Consider the following 15,012-nt stretch of genomic DNA (forward strand, 5'->3'; position numbering starts at 1 on the left):
AAACTTTTGAAAAGGATGCTGCAATCAGATCTTACTGGAGATCCCAGGGACACTTCTCAGTTCTTCGTTTACATGGCCCAAAAATTAAAAATTGATGAATTTATAGATGGAGAGACATGCATTAAGGATGTCTGTCATTTTCCATGATACGGCCCTCTTTTCAGATGCTTATGTCCCCACACCCCCAATTTTTTTCTTATTGGGAAGTCTTTAACCAGATGAGCTCAGACCAGTGAGTCCTGGAAATAGTGAACAAAAGTTGTTTATCCAATTCCAACCCCTCCCTACTCTTTTTCTTTCCTCTTCTGGGACTGCCTCACAAGATATTGCTCAGAAACAAAGTGGACTCCCTTCCGCAACTCAGAGCCGTGGAAGGAATGCCCATGAAAGTCCTGGGCAGGGGGGTTGTTCTCATTATTTCCTAGCCCTAAATAGGAAAAGAGATTGAAATCACATTTTGGATCTCTGACAACTCAACAAATTCATCCATTGTTTCAAATTCATGGATGATAAATTCAAATTCCTACCTGAGATCCTGAAGACTGTTCACAGCTCCTGACTTGCAAGATGCCTAGTTCCATATTGTAATGCATATCACTCACAGGAACTACTTCTAGTTTCTTGTGGGAAAGTCTCATTACTAATTCACAGTGGTTCCCTTTGGCATCTCCACAGCCCTAAGAGACTTCACCAAGTGCTAGCAGTCTTGGCTGCACATCCAAGAAGGCAATGGAATCAAGTACCATAGTGATGACTGGCTCACAGAGGGTCAATCATCACATGAGCAGCTCAGCCAGGCAGTCCTGGATCTTTTTGCTGCTCTTGGCCTCAAAGTCAAGATAGCAGAGTCCGCTCTCACCTCTATTGAGTTGATTGACCTACCAGTTTTCCCCCCCAAATCTCATACCACTCGGAGGTGGGGAGGCCAAACTTCACACCTTAAATGTTATCAGATCTGTCTCAGTAATTCTGCCATACCATTTCTAGTGTTCACCAACAAAATGAAGGGTCAACCAGTCTTCACCCAAAGAGTGTTGAAATGGACTGTATCAGAACATGTTATACAGTAGCGCGGTGGACCCACCTCAGTAGCTTAGGACCTGTTTCATCAGGGCTCAGTTTGCCTCTATAAATTATCCCAATCTCAGAGATTTATATAGCATCTACCTGTAGTTCAACTCATACCTTTACTCAGCATTACTCCTTGGTAAAGGGCTCCATATCCAGTGCCTGCTCTGGCAAAGCTGCCCTACAGTCATTTTTTCAGTAGGTTCTAAGTACCCATCTCCAGGACGTGAGTTACTGCTTCAGCCACCAGAAGTGGAATACATGGGGACAATCATTCAAAGAAAGGCTGGTTAATTTATAGTACAGTATCTTTGTCTTCAAGATGTCAGAGTGTATTCCATAATCTCCGTTCCTTCTCTGCTACTATGGAGTCATTGACAATCTGGATTCTGTTTTAGTTAAGAAACTGGAGAGCGGTTGTGGTTGCCCTTTCCTTTGTACCCTCAGCTACAGGGTGCTAGAGGGCCCCACAGATACTACTATTGAAAAGATTCCAGTTTCATAATCATGGAGCACATGTGCACCAGAAGAGGAAAATCTCTGGACAACACATCTCGAAGAACCACAATTACTGTAGCCTAAGTAACCATTCTTTACTCAAGCACATCCCTGAAGTAAGTTTGTTTCCTTTAGGTTCATGAATATATCTAGGCAGAATGAAAATTCAACACCTTTTGATTCCCCATACTTGTAATTTAATATATATATAAAGGGTTACTAGGGATCATCTTGTGACAGATGCATGATGTCGGGAGCATGAAAACTTCAAAAGATTATTATTTGAAATGTGCCAAATACCGTAGGCCTTGGGAGTAGTAATACATTTTTGTATCTATAAATGTTATATATATCCTTGTGAACTAAGGATTGTATACTAACTCTATTGGGGAGGGTTACTGAGTTCCCCCAAGAAGTAAAATCAGTGGGGGATAATTACTGCAGACCCTAGGACTGCGAAACAACTCCAGAGAAGTACCACCTCTTGAGGTGACTTACATTTACTGGTTCAGACTGTGTTCAAGAGGTCCACAGACAAAGAGCTTGTGATATAAAGGGCCAGACTGAACTGGCTGAGAAGGGCCCTCATTTTGATCCAAAAATGACATGGGATTGTAACCAAGAAGGAAAAACCCTGCTGGAAGGGTTTGAGGGACTGGAAACCTACCAGCGTCTCCATGTGGAAGATGAGTGACCCTTAGTAAGCTTAGCATTCATATGGACTGTTTTTTCTTTGTAATACTTTTGTCCTAAAATAGACTGTATTTTGAGAAAGCTGGCTGGCCACTGGTAACTCAGGCATTGTTTCTGAGAGAACAATCTGCAGATGTTGGACTGATGTCAAACCTGCTGGGATAGTCGCAGTGAATCGCAGGGGACTGCACCTAAATTCCAGATCTGGAGGGAGACACGCAGGTCCTTTCCCATAGAGAGGTGAGGCCTAAGACCTAAAGGGCACCCTTGAGGATACTGTGGAGGGAGCAGAGGTGCAGTTAAACACAGAACTGACACCCCCCGTGCAACTGAATTGCTTACGTGGCTCTGTGGTGGAATGCAACTTCAACACAACACTACACTTTAAGAGATGTGGATGTATATTATATATATTGTGGAGGAAATGTCACCTTAATTACTGCCTGGAGTAATTCTAAAATATTGGTTGTGTTTAGAGAAACCCTAAGGTGATCCAGCAGAAACTCACATTTGTATCATTTTGGACACTCACTGTACTCTTTCTGGAACAGAAACTTGTTAGTGTGGCAGCTCATTTCATTCACACCATCCTCAAGTGAACTAGGATTATAGGATGATACCAATTTTGAAGTAAAGAACTGAGAGCAAAGGTATTTCTAATAGAATTGAAGACTTAGTGCATCAGAGTGGAGTTGCTTTACCAGACCATAAGTCTTTCAGTCAAGGATTACTGCTCTGCTGTAAAATATTGATGCACTGGGATAGCATTCTAGCAATTACGGGAAATTTAGGATTTGGGAAAGTTGTTAGTAACAATGAATAGTCATGATGTATGAGACTGGTTTCCCAAAAAAGGCAGTTAGCTGGACAAATTCCCTTACTTTTAGGAAGGTTGCAGCTGTTTATGGTCACCAGTGAAGGGACATCTATTATGAAGAACAGAAGGAGTATGAGGATGAGAATTTAAAGTTACTGGTATATTGAAAGGTTCAGAGTAGCAGCCGTATTAGTCTGTATTCGCAAAAAGAAAAGGAGTACTTGTGGCACCTTAGAGACTAACCAATTTATTTGAGCATAAGCTTTCGTGAGCTACAGCTCACTTCATTGGATGCATCCGATGAAGTGAGCTGTAGCTCACGAAAGCTTATGCTCAAATAAATCGGTTAGTCTCTAAGGTGCCACTAGTACTCCTTTTCTTTTTGGTATATTGAAGGAAACCAAACTTTTAGGAAATGTATTTGTATTTCTTCCTCTGCCAGCAGAAATTTTCAGTAGGTTTTTCATTGCTGTAGTTGTCTGTGATGAATTAATTGCTACTTGCTATGTTGAGCATCCAAGCATTTGTGGTTAGATTCCGTGGACTAGGTAAGGAATTATATGTCTTAAGTTAAGAGATAAGGACAGGGCTACCGTAGTTTCATGCTGAGCTGTGGAATTGACTTTTACATCTGAAGCAGCTTTCCTTTCACCTATCCTGTAAAGAGTTCTGGTCAGTGGGGTTTCACTTCATGGCTAGCTAGTGTGTGACATTACAGTTAAAACAAACCAGACTTAGTTTGGTTTTAAGTCACATTTAGCTGGATCTTAGTGTAAACATCACTTCATTTTTTGACTTCTTTTCCAATTTACAGTGGATCAGAGGTACCCAAAATTCTTTTGCCACTCCTTCCAGTCCATGGCATGGGTTCGTAGGTCTTGGAGTTCAATTCCTTTTCTCTTCAAACTTCTCTTAACAGAGTCTTTCCACCGTATCCTTGGACTTCCATGTCCTTTTTTGCTGTCTTCTTCCTCTCATGCTTTCTTTCCTGGTCATTATCACATGTGCCGCGCACCTCAGACATGTGCTCCCCAGGCTTTCCATCACTAAGGGTATGTCTACACTGCAATTAGACATACCCTGGCTGGCTGGCTGGCCTGTGTCAACTGACTCGGACTCGTGGGACTTGGGCTAAGGAGCTGTTTGATTGTGGTGTAGACATTTGGACTTGGGCTCTAGACCTTCCCCCTTCGTGAGGTCCCAGAGCTCACTCTCCAGCCCAAGCCCAAACATCTACACCGCAGTTAAACAGCCACGTAGCACAAGTCAGCTGACATGGGCCAGCTGTGGGTTTTTTATTTGCAGTGTAGACATACCCGAAGAGTTCCAAGTTAATCTCCCCACTGATTTCTTCCATGTGCCCTCTAACCTCTGCTTGTCTTCCATTCTCCTCAGTATGTTGTTTTCCACTACCTGTATGTAATTTTTTTTTCTTCCCTTTCTATCAGATCCACCCTTTCCAAACCGTAGAGCAGGCAGGGACAAACACATGCATTGTACATTTTTCCTTTCAATTTGTTACTTAATAGCTGGTCCCACAGTACTCCTGCCACCTTTTTCACTGCTGCCCATGCATGCTGGGTTCTTCTTTTCAATTCTCCAGATTTCTCTCCGATGGCAGTAAGTGTATTTCCCAATACAAAATTCTTTCTTCTGATTCAGCTTCTCTCCTGAAACTCCTATCAACAGCTCTTTGTCCACCTTCGTTACTTGCATAACTTCAGTTGGCTTTGCATCTACCTTCAAACACAGATGCCCACTCTGATACCATATTTAACACTTCCTTTTAGCTATCAGCCAAAAGGGCCAGATTGTCAACATTCATTGGCTGGATCTTAGGGTAAAGCTGAATGTAAATATGCACGCAAGAAGGGGCAGTTTTTCAACCAATTTAGTTCTACGGAGCAGTTGTGAAAGGTATTAGGGGGGATTGTCTGGAGAGTTCCTTGAGTAATAGGTACAAGCAGCTGTTGTTTTCATTGAACTTTAATTTACTGAGGTTTTCTTATAATAAAATTACTCAATTCTTAGAGTGCTGCAGTGAAAGGGTTGTGAAACTATAAGGATTCCAAACTGGGTATTGAAGGAGAGCTGAAAGAAACCTAATACTGAAAAAAATTAGTATTTATATCTCACTGAACATATTTTTAAGATCTCATTTGATACAGATAGCATGTCTAGGCACTCAGATGATAACCCAATGGATTGGTGAAAAGCACTAATGCAAAGAATACGTTTATTAAATAAAAGTAAAAATGTTACACAAAACTTGAAGAGTTTGGTTAGCTTTTCACATGTTTTTAGCAGTCTACTTGTATGGGAATCTAGTGTAAAACTGAACTCACTTATATTTAGAAACAATGATATAAAGCACGTGTTTGTAGTTATTATTTATAGTATATAAATGTACAATAATTGTCTAGTTATTGTTGTCCACTAGAATTAACATCATTTTGTAGCTTCTGTTATAAAATATTCTATCATTTGTAGGGACATGGCAAAAAAAGAAAAAACACTTGACAGAGCAGTTCAGGAATGAACAGTCTGTTTTATCCATGCTGTCTCTCCTGTCATCATTTGAGGACATGAGCAATTTTCCAACTTCTTCACTATAAAGATCTGTCTTACAGCCAGACTTTCTTGCACTGTGCTGAGGGGGCAAAAAGGTTTCAGTTGTACTGGCTTGGTATGATTATAGGGAGTTGTTTTATGTTTTGTGGTATTTCAGCAACCATTTATTTTGTGATCCAAAAGGATACTGACAGAAAATCCCAGAGAATATATAAGTGAATGATGTCAGCAAGTGCCCCAATATTCATGATGTGAAATGATGTGATTATATGAGGTGGTATGGATATTACCTGTCCATTTCCTATGCTGTTAGTTGAAAATAAAGATCCTATTTGGTGCAGCAAGCAAGTAGCAGGCAGAAATGTAGGTGATCCCATTTATATAAGGCGTTTGGGGTGCTATCATTGCATTAGGAGATAGTTAAGAAGTTTGCTGTGGTTGGGGTATATATTTCAGTGAGAAGTCATATTTTTTGGTTGGTATTTTACTTTGGGTCCAAAATTTATTGCCACTCCTCCCTTCCCTCCTTCCCACCCCCCATTTCAAATGCTATCAATAGAAGATCTGGTAATCTCTGTCTTCTCCCCCTCCCCCTCCCTCATTTATTTATTTAGTGCCCCTATCCCCATAATATCTGAGAATTTATGCTAAAACTCATCCTCCCTCACACTGATCCTGTGATTGTCAGATTTGGGCTGCAGTTCATTCCATATCTACGATTTCTTATGGCTAGGTAAGATACATCTTAGATGAAGGATTCCCTCTTTTGAGCCACGTTGTGGGATACATACCTTAGCAGTAGATTCCTAGCAGCCCCATTGTGGTAATATATTTCATAACTACAAATCATTAATCAGTAAGATCGAGTCTAATGAACTTCAGCTAGAGGGGAGGCTGTGGTGCTGCTCGTGGGCCATGTGATTAAGTGACTTGACCGAACTCCTATGATGAGTCATTGTCACAGGCGACAATACAAATCCAGACATCCAACCGTATTCTCTAACCACTCTAGCTCTGTTTCCCTTATTTATTTTAATTCATTGGCTTTGGGAACTTTTACAGGACTGTTGCCTCCATGTTATAATTTTGTTAATTACTTATGTAAGGAAAAAATGTCACAGAAAGTTGTGTACTTCAGGTGAAAAAAAGCAAGCGCACAGAAATGGAGCAAAAGTAGTGGAGATAAGCTAATGACATCAAGACAGTAATTATCAGTGTCAACACCGTGCCATTTTTGTATTTTCCAATTAAATGAAATGAATTGACTTCCATGCAATTAATTTTTAATAAATATTTGTATTTGGTACATATTAGAATCAAGGTTTATACTTCTAGCTCACTGAATAGTGTGACCCCTCCCTCAGACAGTACTTACTTTCCATCAGCAATAGTGGCGTCTTAGATAAATGTAAGTGAATCATGTATTCAATTGACACTATTTCAATGATTGACATTCACTTACATTTAGTTTTTACCCTTATTGGTTTTGATCACACCTCTTGCTGCCCATGTAGGGTGTTAAATGTATTGTATAGTGGTCTCAGTCCACTGCCAGTTGGACAGAATAATAAACTTTAAGGTCATTAAGGAACCATTATGATTATCCAGAAGCCAGCCCCACAACTGGCACACTTTGATGCTGTGTGGACAATCTCAGCAGAGACGGCAAGGATGTGGGGCGTGAACTTCCTTGTACCCATGGAGGTGGTACAGGAGAACCTCAGAGTTACAAACCCCTCGGGAATGGTTCGTAACTCTGAACAAAACATTATGGTTGTTCATTCAAAAGTTTACAGTTGAACATTGACTTAATACAACTTTGAAACTGTACTGTGCAGAAGAAAAATGCTGCTTTGATGCCATCTTAATTTAAATGAAACAAGCATGGAAACAGTTTCCTTACTTTGCCAAATATATTTTTTAAACTTTCCCTTTATTTTTTTAGTACTGTGCTGTATTTGTTTTTTTGGTCTCTGCTGCTGCCCGATAGTGTACTTCCGGTTCCAAATGGTTGATTGGTCAGTTCCTAATTTTGGTGTTTGTAACTCTGAGGTTCCACTGTACCTCTAAGTTAGGTTTGAGGAATGTTGGCAGGACAGTGTTGAGAAGTTTCCACTGCCACTTCCTGTGTGGTGCCCATTCTGTGGATTAACAGAGGACTTCAGTCCAGCACCTTTGAGAAATGCTAACTTCACGTTCTGCTTTTTAAAATGGTATTTTTCTGCATATACCATTTTTCTATTAATTTTGTTTCTTACACTGCTGCTCCAAACTTTAAAAGAGATCCAAAGCATGCACCAATTCATCCACTAAGGGTGCAATAATTTTTTAAGGATTTAGCTTAGAATGGTATGGAATTGAACCACACAACTCTATTAAAATCAGTGAGCGTACATGTAAAGGCAGTATGAATTATGAGAGTACGTTTTTAATGTAGCTGTTTGTATAAGTTTGAAATGCAGAGTCCTTCACCTTAAATGTCCTGTAGTATCAGACTTGTAGTACCTTGTGCTAAAGTGTTTCCATATTCCATGTAATCATATTTATAAATATTTTAATAATATATATTCTGTCACAGAATCATGTGACCAAATCATAGGCAATAGCCTAAAAGCTGTTGACTAGATAAAGGAAAGATATGGTCAAAACTATTTTTAGTTACATGAACCTGTCCAAAGAATTAGATCTGGGAAACCTAGAATGTACTGTGTGTGTAATATTCTCTTTTTTTCCTCCACTGTTTTCATCTTTCAATTTCTCCAACAGAAAGGAGAGCCCAACTGCAGTATTCTTTCACCGGAGACCACAGAACAGCTGACCTTTGAGATACCTCTGAATGATTCAGGTTCTGCTGGACTTGGTGTCAGCTTGAAAGGCAACAAATCTCGGGAGACCGGGGCTGACCTTGGGATTTTCATCAAATCCATTATCCATGGAGGTGCAGCTTTTAAGGTATGGAAGAACTGTATTAGCTCTTGTCTGGTAGTATTCAGATGTTTACATGCTCTTCTAGGAGTTTTTCGTGAGAGAGTTCTTGTCTTCTCACTTCCAGAAAATTACTGGAATGCTCTTCTAAACTGTGCTAATTCCAGCACATCACATAATAATATCCTATGTACATTAACATATATAAATATATATATTTAGCTCACACACCAATATTTACCTCATAGTTAAGATTGCTCAAGTGTTTCTTTATTCTATAAAGAGATCTTACAAAGATGCATACTTGTACTGAAAAAAAGTATACTTTTTTCCTTTTTTTTAAAGTGATGTCAGAGTTAAGGCTGTGCATTTGAGTGAACTTTTGCAGAATTGACTGTGAGCTTTGTGGTTTAGAGTATTTTGGAGTGAAAAAGGCTTTGGGTAGAATTTCCAAAAACGCCTAAGTGAAGGGGACTTAGGCCTCCTTCATCACATAGGCATTTTTTAAAAGTCTACCCTATGTCTTAGAGTTGAGGAGTCTGTGATTATATTTGGTGGGGGGTAAGAGATGTGAATTGAGGTTGGTTTGGATGTTAATGTTTGCCTAAACTGGTGATTTCCTTGATTTTTAATTTGTGCTGATAGGAAATACACTTGAGCAACTTTAACTGTACGTTAATGGCATCTTTGGTGTGAGAATTTCCTTGGTGTGGTGGTGGGGTTTTTTTTAACAACAAAAGTTTTAAGTAGGCTTGGTGTGTAAGGACTGAAGGAGGAAAACTAAGCTCTGGTAGATGCCATGAGGTACACCATAGCAATGGTGGTTACTGCAGTGGGACTCTTCTGCTTGTAGATTTTTATGTACGGAGTGTGTGTATTGGGGCAGGATTTATAGTTTTGTGGAATGTGAAGGAAGGACGATAATAAGGGCAAGCCTTTTTTCCAAGCTGAAAGTGCTAAACTTTACATGCTTAAAATGTCTAACATGGAGAAAGGTGTTTCTCTGTTTCTGTGCCTCCTATGCCTTCTTTTCATTCCATGTCTGTCCCTGACCCCTACAGGTGGCCTCTGTACCCTCTGAAGCTGAGGCTTCCTTGTTATCTGTCATCCTCTAAATCACCCATTCCCCTTAGTTTTCTGTAGACTTGCTAGAGTTTGTGACAGAAAGCCCTGAACTCTCATACCTAGCAAGGTCTGTCAGAATGAATGCCACTCTGGAAGGTGTTGAGACTCCACAGTGCAGTGTAAGAACCTGGATAGCGTTGTCAGATGGGGAGGTGGCCTTCCTCGTGACCTGGGAAGCAACCAAAGCTGGCTGTGAACATTCAGTGCTCTGCAAGCCTCCATGGTGCAAGAAAACAAACCAAAACAAAAGTTATAACAGAAAAGCCAAATCACATTTTTATTTTTCCTCACAAATAGCTCCATGCTGGGCTTTAATGTAAGTTGAAACCCTTGTGAAATTGTACATTTGTAACTTGAGTTTGTGATGTTATGTAACCCTGGAAAAAAAAATCGGTGAAACCTGAAAAAAGCGTTTTTTAAACCACCTTGAACTGTACCACAAAGGCACTTAAAAGTGTGAAGTGCCATAGAAGATTACAGTTCTTGCAAAAGCCCATTTTTGAGAATGATTTCTGTGAATGTTCCGGTTTTAATTAAAGGATTCATACCTTGCTTTAAGTGGAGAACTCAAAATAGCCTTAACTACTGAACCATTAGGGCAATGATGCCCAAACTGTGGTGCATGACCCACTAGGGGGGCATGGAGGAACGTTTTTTGGGGGGGGCAGGGGAGTGGTGAGGCCTAGGCCAGCCCCTATGGGAAGTGGGGATCGCTGCCCCCAAGCCCCGCTCTGCCCCTGTCCACTGCCAGGCCATCTCCGCCTCGAGCCCCAGCTCCTCCCCCATTTCCAGTTCAGCCCCCAGCTTATTGCATGTAGCATTCTCTCTGGGCTGCTTTTAGTCTGTCCAGAGTTCCAAGGGTGACACAGCTGGACCCATAAAGTAGTGTAAAGACAATGAAATTACAAAGTCATTTAGCGTTTACAAGAATAAAAATTCAGCAAGCCTGTGAGATGGAGAATAATGTATTCAATCTGAACTGTCAATGGAAACCTAGTTTGTCATATTCTTTTTACTTGCCAATCAAAATATTGTTAGTATTATGGACAAAGCGTGCCTTAGTTGAGGTTAACAACAGTTGCACAGAACTGATGTCTGAGCTGAACACAAACTGATAAATCACAACATTATGACTTGTTCATCTCTCTCATGGAAGTAAGGACTCTTGTTCACTTTTTTGATTAAAAAGCACTTGAATAACTTGCTAATGTTTACGAAATTTATTGGCAGCAAGTTCACCAAATAAAATTTGAATAGAGATAGCTTTAGTGAAATTAAAAACAAGAGTCTTAATCATCTTGTCATGTAATACATTTAGCTGTTTTGGATCTATAATGTAATATTTTCTTTTGTGTTATCTCAGCAGATCCTAACAATTCTGTTTTCTGTAGAAACACCTTTAATTCAGTCTGTGTAATTTCCTCTACTGACACTAACGTACTGAGTAAGACAATTCACAACATTAAAAACTACACAACCACATATTTACAGATGGTGTTAAATGCCAGATGGCATCAATCAAGGCTTTAGCCTTTATATGACTGTTTAATACTTAGTTGTCTTTATTTACCTTTCTAAAAAAGGAAGGGAGTTGTTTTTGTGACAGCAAGAAAGTTGGTTAACCAAGAAACAAAGTTTATTTTACTGTTGTTTTATTCTTTGCTGGGGTTTTAAGCATCAGAATTTTACCCACATGACCTACTCCCATTTTACCAACAATAGGATGAGCATTTTCCCCTATTCTCCAGTTCTAGAATTGTGTGAGGGTTTTAAACTGTTTATTGTAGTACTGAGAATCCATGTATAGTTAGAAACATACATAACAGATTTAAACTCAAATATTAAGAATTAACATGTCTGCCAAATTCCTCCAACCATCTCCCCAACTCTTTCCATTGCTGTTGTTTATCACAGTACATTTCCCTTTGTAGAGGGTGAAATTATAAAGAACATAAGGGAAAGAATACATATAATTTCTAGGGTCACTGTTTCTTTCTTTTTCCATCTGTATAGTTGCGAGTGCAATACTTTGGGATAGATAGCTATATCAGAAATGTATCTATGGAGGTGGTACTAAATTGTATGTTAAAAATTTTTCATAGATTTTAATCTATGATAGTGCAGCCTGACTATGGTGCTATTTTCCTCATTTTATAAATGGGTCACTGAGAGACACAGTAACTTGGCCACGATCACAAAGGGTAGGGAATCCAGGTTTCCCAAGTCCTAGGCCAATCACTGGACCATCCTTCCTCTCACTGTACTTATATATGCGTGCACTATTAACTACTGAGAAAAATCTGCTTACATTGCTCTAGGAATGAATCATCCAAATGACTTGTTAACAAAAGTTCCATTTCACAAGTTGCTACGTTAGGGCCAGTACAGCCCTTAAAAACAGACCAGATACAAAATGTCCTTTCACAAGGAGGAATAACATGCCGCAATGGAAAGGGGCAGTCCAAAAAGAGGTTGCTCATTGTCCACACCTGCTTGGAATGGAATGATAGATGAGTTTGACAAAGCAAACGTGGTAAGATAATGTAAAGGATATCAGAACTTATAGAGCTGTTAATATAAGGAACATAACTGTTGGAGGAACAAAGAAGCCAGGTTTTCCTATAAAGCCTAGGGACTTCCTCAGACACATACAGACGCTGCTGCTGGACATACAACCCAAGCTCTCTGACTACCAAGGGGACAGCTCCTCTTTCCTGTGTAAAGCAAAGACTGTGGGAACTTTCTAGGTACTATGAAAACAGCCTTCTACTGGCACAGATAGCAAGTCCCACAGTCATTCCCAAGTCTGGATCGTCTTCGAAGTAGTTCAGTACAATACAGCCAAGTCACCACACCAATCTGAATTGTGTTATGTAAATAAAGCCTACTCTTTCTGGGTTTCCAGTTCTCTGTATTCCTGTGGTTGGCTATCTTGCACAGCACAGTTGTCACCCAACTGTGAACAACTATAAAATTCCTTGCATCAATTTAAAGTGTGTGTGTGTGTGTGTGTGTAAATCAGGACTTCTAACATTTATGTTAAAAGCCTTGTGTATTGGGAATTTTAAATTCAAAGCTTTTATTTGCACTTATTCTGAGCATTTGCCCCTGCAGTTTATTGTACTAGATTCTGGAACCAAAAACACTTGGATTTAAGCACATGTATTGCTTTTCAGTGAACCTAGGTTCTTTTGTGATATCGTGACTACTGAAAAATCAAGAAGTTCATAACCCTTTAGGCATGAGGATGATCTCACAGTATCTCACTTTTGTGGCTGGAATGGAAAAATGAATCTGGTCTTTGTTATATTGTTAGATGTTACAGTTTTGAAAAACAACCTCCTCCCACAAAATCACAATTTGTCTTCAGAAGAGCATGAATACAAGATTTGCAGATCAGCTTGAAGTCATCAGATTATTTCTTACCCTTTTACAGATCACATATACCAGCAAGAGACCAACGAATTTGTCTCAGCATTGCAATAGATGTAGTGCTACAAATTGGATATTTATTCACGGAAAGTGCCTTTTTATGCTGTCCAAATGTCTTTAATGTGTCAGAGTTTGAAAGACTTCTTTCACCGATGTCTCTTTTCCAGAATGAAAAGAATGTATTAGGTTATGTACAAAATGCAAACAATTTTGGTTAGTTAGTATTATCTCTTATCAGTCTGGACAGAAGGTCTGAAGACAGGCCAACATTTTTCAGTGACTTCTGAAATTTTAACACAGTGATTTAACTCACTTGTTTTAGCAGGCAGTGAAGAAACCCAGTAAAGAAGTTGTGAAAAATGTAGGGGGAAATTGAAATCTTTAGGCTAATTTTTATGTAGAAAATTGAAGTGTATGTTGTAGATTTTAGAGAATCGCAACTCATCCAGTTTACCCACAAAAACCAGCAGAATACCTAGTGATCATTGGATAACTTAACTCCTTCAGCAGTTAATAGCTTACATTTTTCCATTGCACTATTTATTTATTTTTTAAGAATCCTAATAAGAATACTAATGAATTTAAAGAACTGTACAAGATTAAACCACTATTATACTTGATGATTGCTCCTTGAAGACCCACATCAACATCCTTTTGTGATTTTTGCAAAGAATGTACTCTTTGGCTTCAATAGCTATAAGTGAGGTATTACTAATATTCATGACATTTGCAGTTATATAGCACCTTTCATCTGAGGACAAGATGCTAAAGTGCCCATTGGGATGAATGTGTTTAGATGCATCCTCTTACTCTTTAATTGTATTGTTTTCAATTTCACATGTCTTGTAGCATGTTGGCAGTGCACTTGGGATGAAATCCCACTCCTCCTCTGTAGCTAAAATGCAGTAGAACGACTACTGTAAGCTTTTTCAGGGCAGAGATTGTTTCTTCCTATATGTTTGTACCACACCCAGCACAATGGAGTCCAAGCCTCTTTGGAGGCTCTAGGTACAATCGTAATGTAAATATTAGTAGTTAATTGTATGGGGTGGGTCAGGGAACAGAATGGCTGCACTGAATGCCAGGAAGCAGTTTCCTCAGAGGGAAGGAGGTCAAAGGGGGTCCCAGGTAGTCGCCAGAGTGTGATTTTGAGAGGGCAAACTCCGTGTAGGAGAATACAGTGCCATAGCCACTGTTACAGTCAAAATGCTAAGTGTCCTGTGGCCTGCCTACAAATAGAGGTGGCCATAAATTTACCTTTTACTTTGATTCCCCACGTAAATCACATTTAGTCAGACTATGCCAGGGGACAATAATTTCATTCTTAATGATTGTGGCCCACTTGCAGGTTCAAAGATAGAATGAAAAAATACCGAATTTGTTCATACTCTAAAAGTTGTTTTCCTAATCAAAAGGCAGAAAGAAACCTTTTAGAGATAAAAGGAAAAGTACAGATATGTAGCCTGTCTTGAGCCAAGCGGATTATCTTGCGGTACAGTGTACTAACAGTAGACCATAACACCAGTAATGTGAAAATCTGAGTTTGAGGGTGGTTCAAACATTTTCCCCACTCTTCAAAATCACAGAAAGTCTCTGTGCTAAATAACTTTCTCCTGATCCCCTGCAAAAACAGTATTCATCTGCCTTCCAACTGTTTGTTTTTGGTGGGATGGTTCTGTATTTATAAATGTACTGCGTTGTAAAGCATGTAGGACTACTTTGCTTTTGTTCAGTTCATCAGATATGTCATGAGCTTTGCATTTAAGCCTCATTTAAAGAGGTCAAAAAAGCTTTTAAGAACTGAGTTTATAAAAGACAGCCAACATTTACAGCAATACTAAATCTCACATGAAAGGATTTCAAAGCAAAACCAAGAAAGTACT

At 39.4% G+C, this 15,012-nt stretch overlaps 1 protein-coding gene across 11 annotated transcripts in view; it reads left to right on the forward strand.

Annotated features, from left to right (window-relative positions):
* PARD3B (par-3 family cell polarity regulator beta) overlaps nucleotides 1–15,012 on the forward strand; it is a 602,621-nt gene that overhangs the window by 319,123 nt on the left and 268,486 nt on the right. For all 11 annotated transcript variants that reach the window (XM_073306519.1, XM_073306526.1, XM_073306522.1 and 8 more), the window contains one exon: nucleotides 8,414–8,599. In XM_073306519.1, the coding sequence (XP_073162620.1) occupies nucleotides 8,414–8,599 (186 nt within the window). The remainder of the gene's footprint in view (nucleotides 1–8,413; nucleotides 8,600–15,012) is intronic.

This window comes from Lepidochelys kempii, chromosome 11 (assembly GCF_965140265.1).
Source record: "Lepidochelys kempii isolate rLepKem1 chromosome 11, rLepKem1.hap2, whole genome shotgun sequence".
NCBI classification, from domain to species: Eukaryota; Metazoa; Chordata; order Testudines; family Cheloniidae; genus Lepidochelys; species Lepidochelys kempii.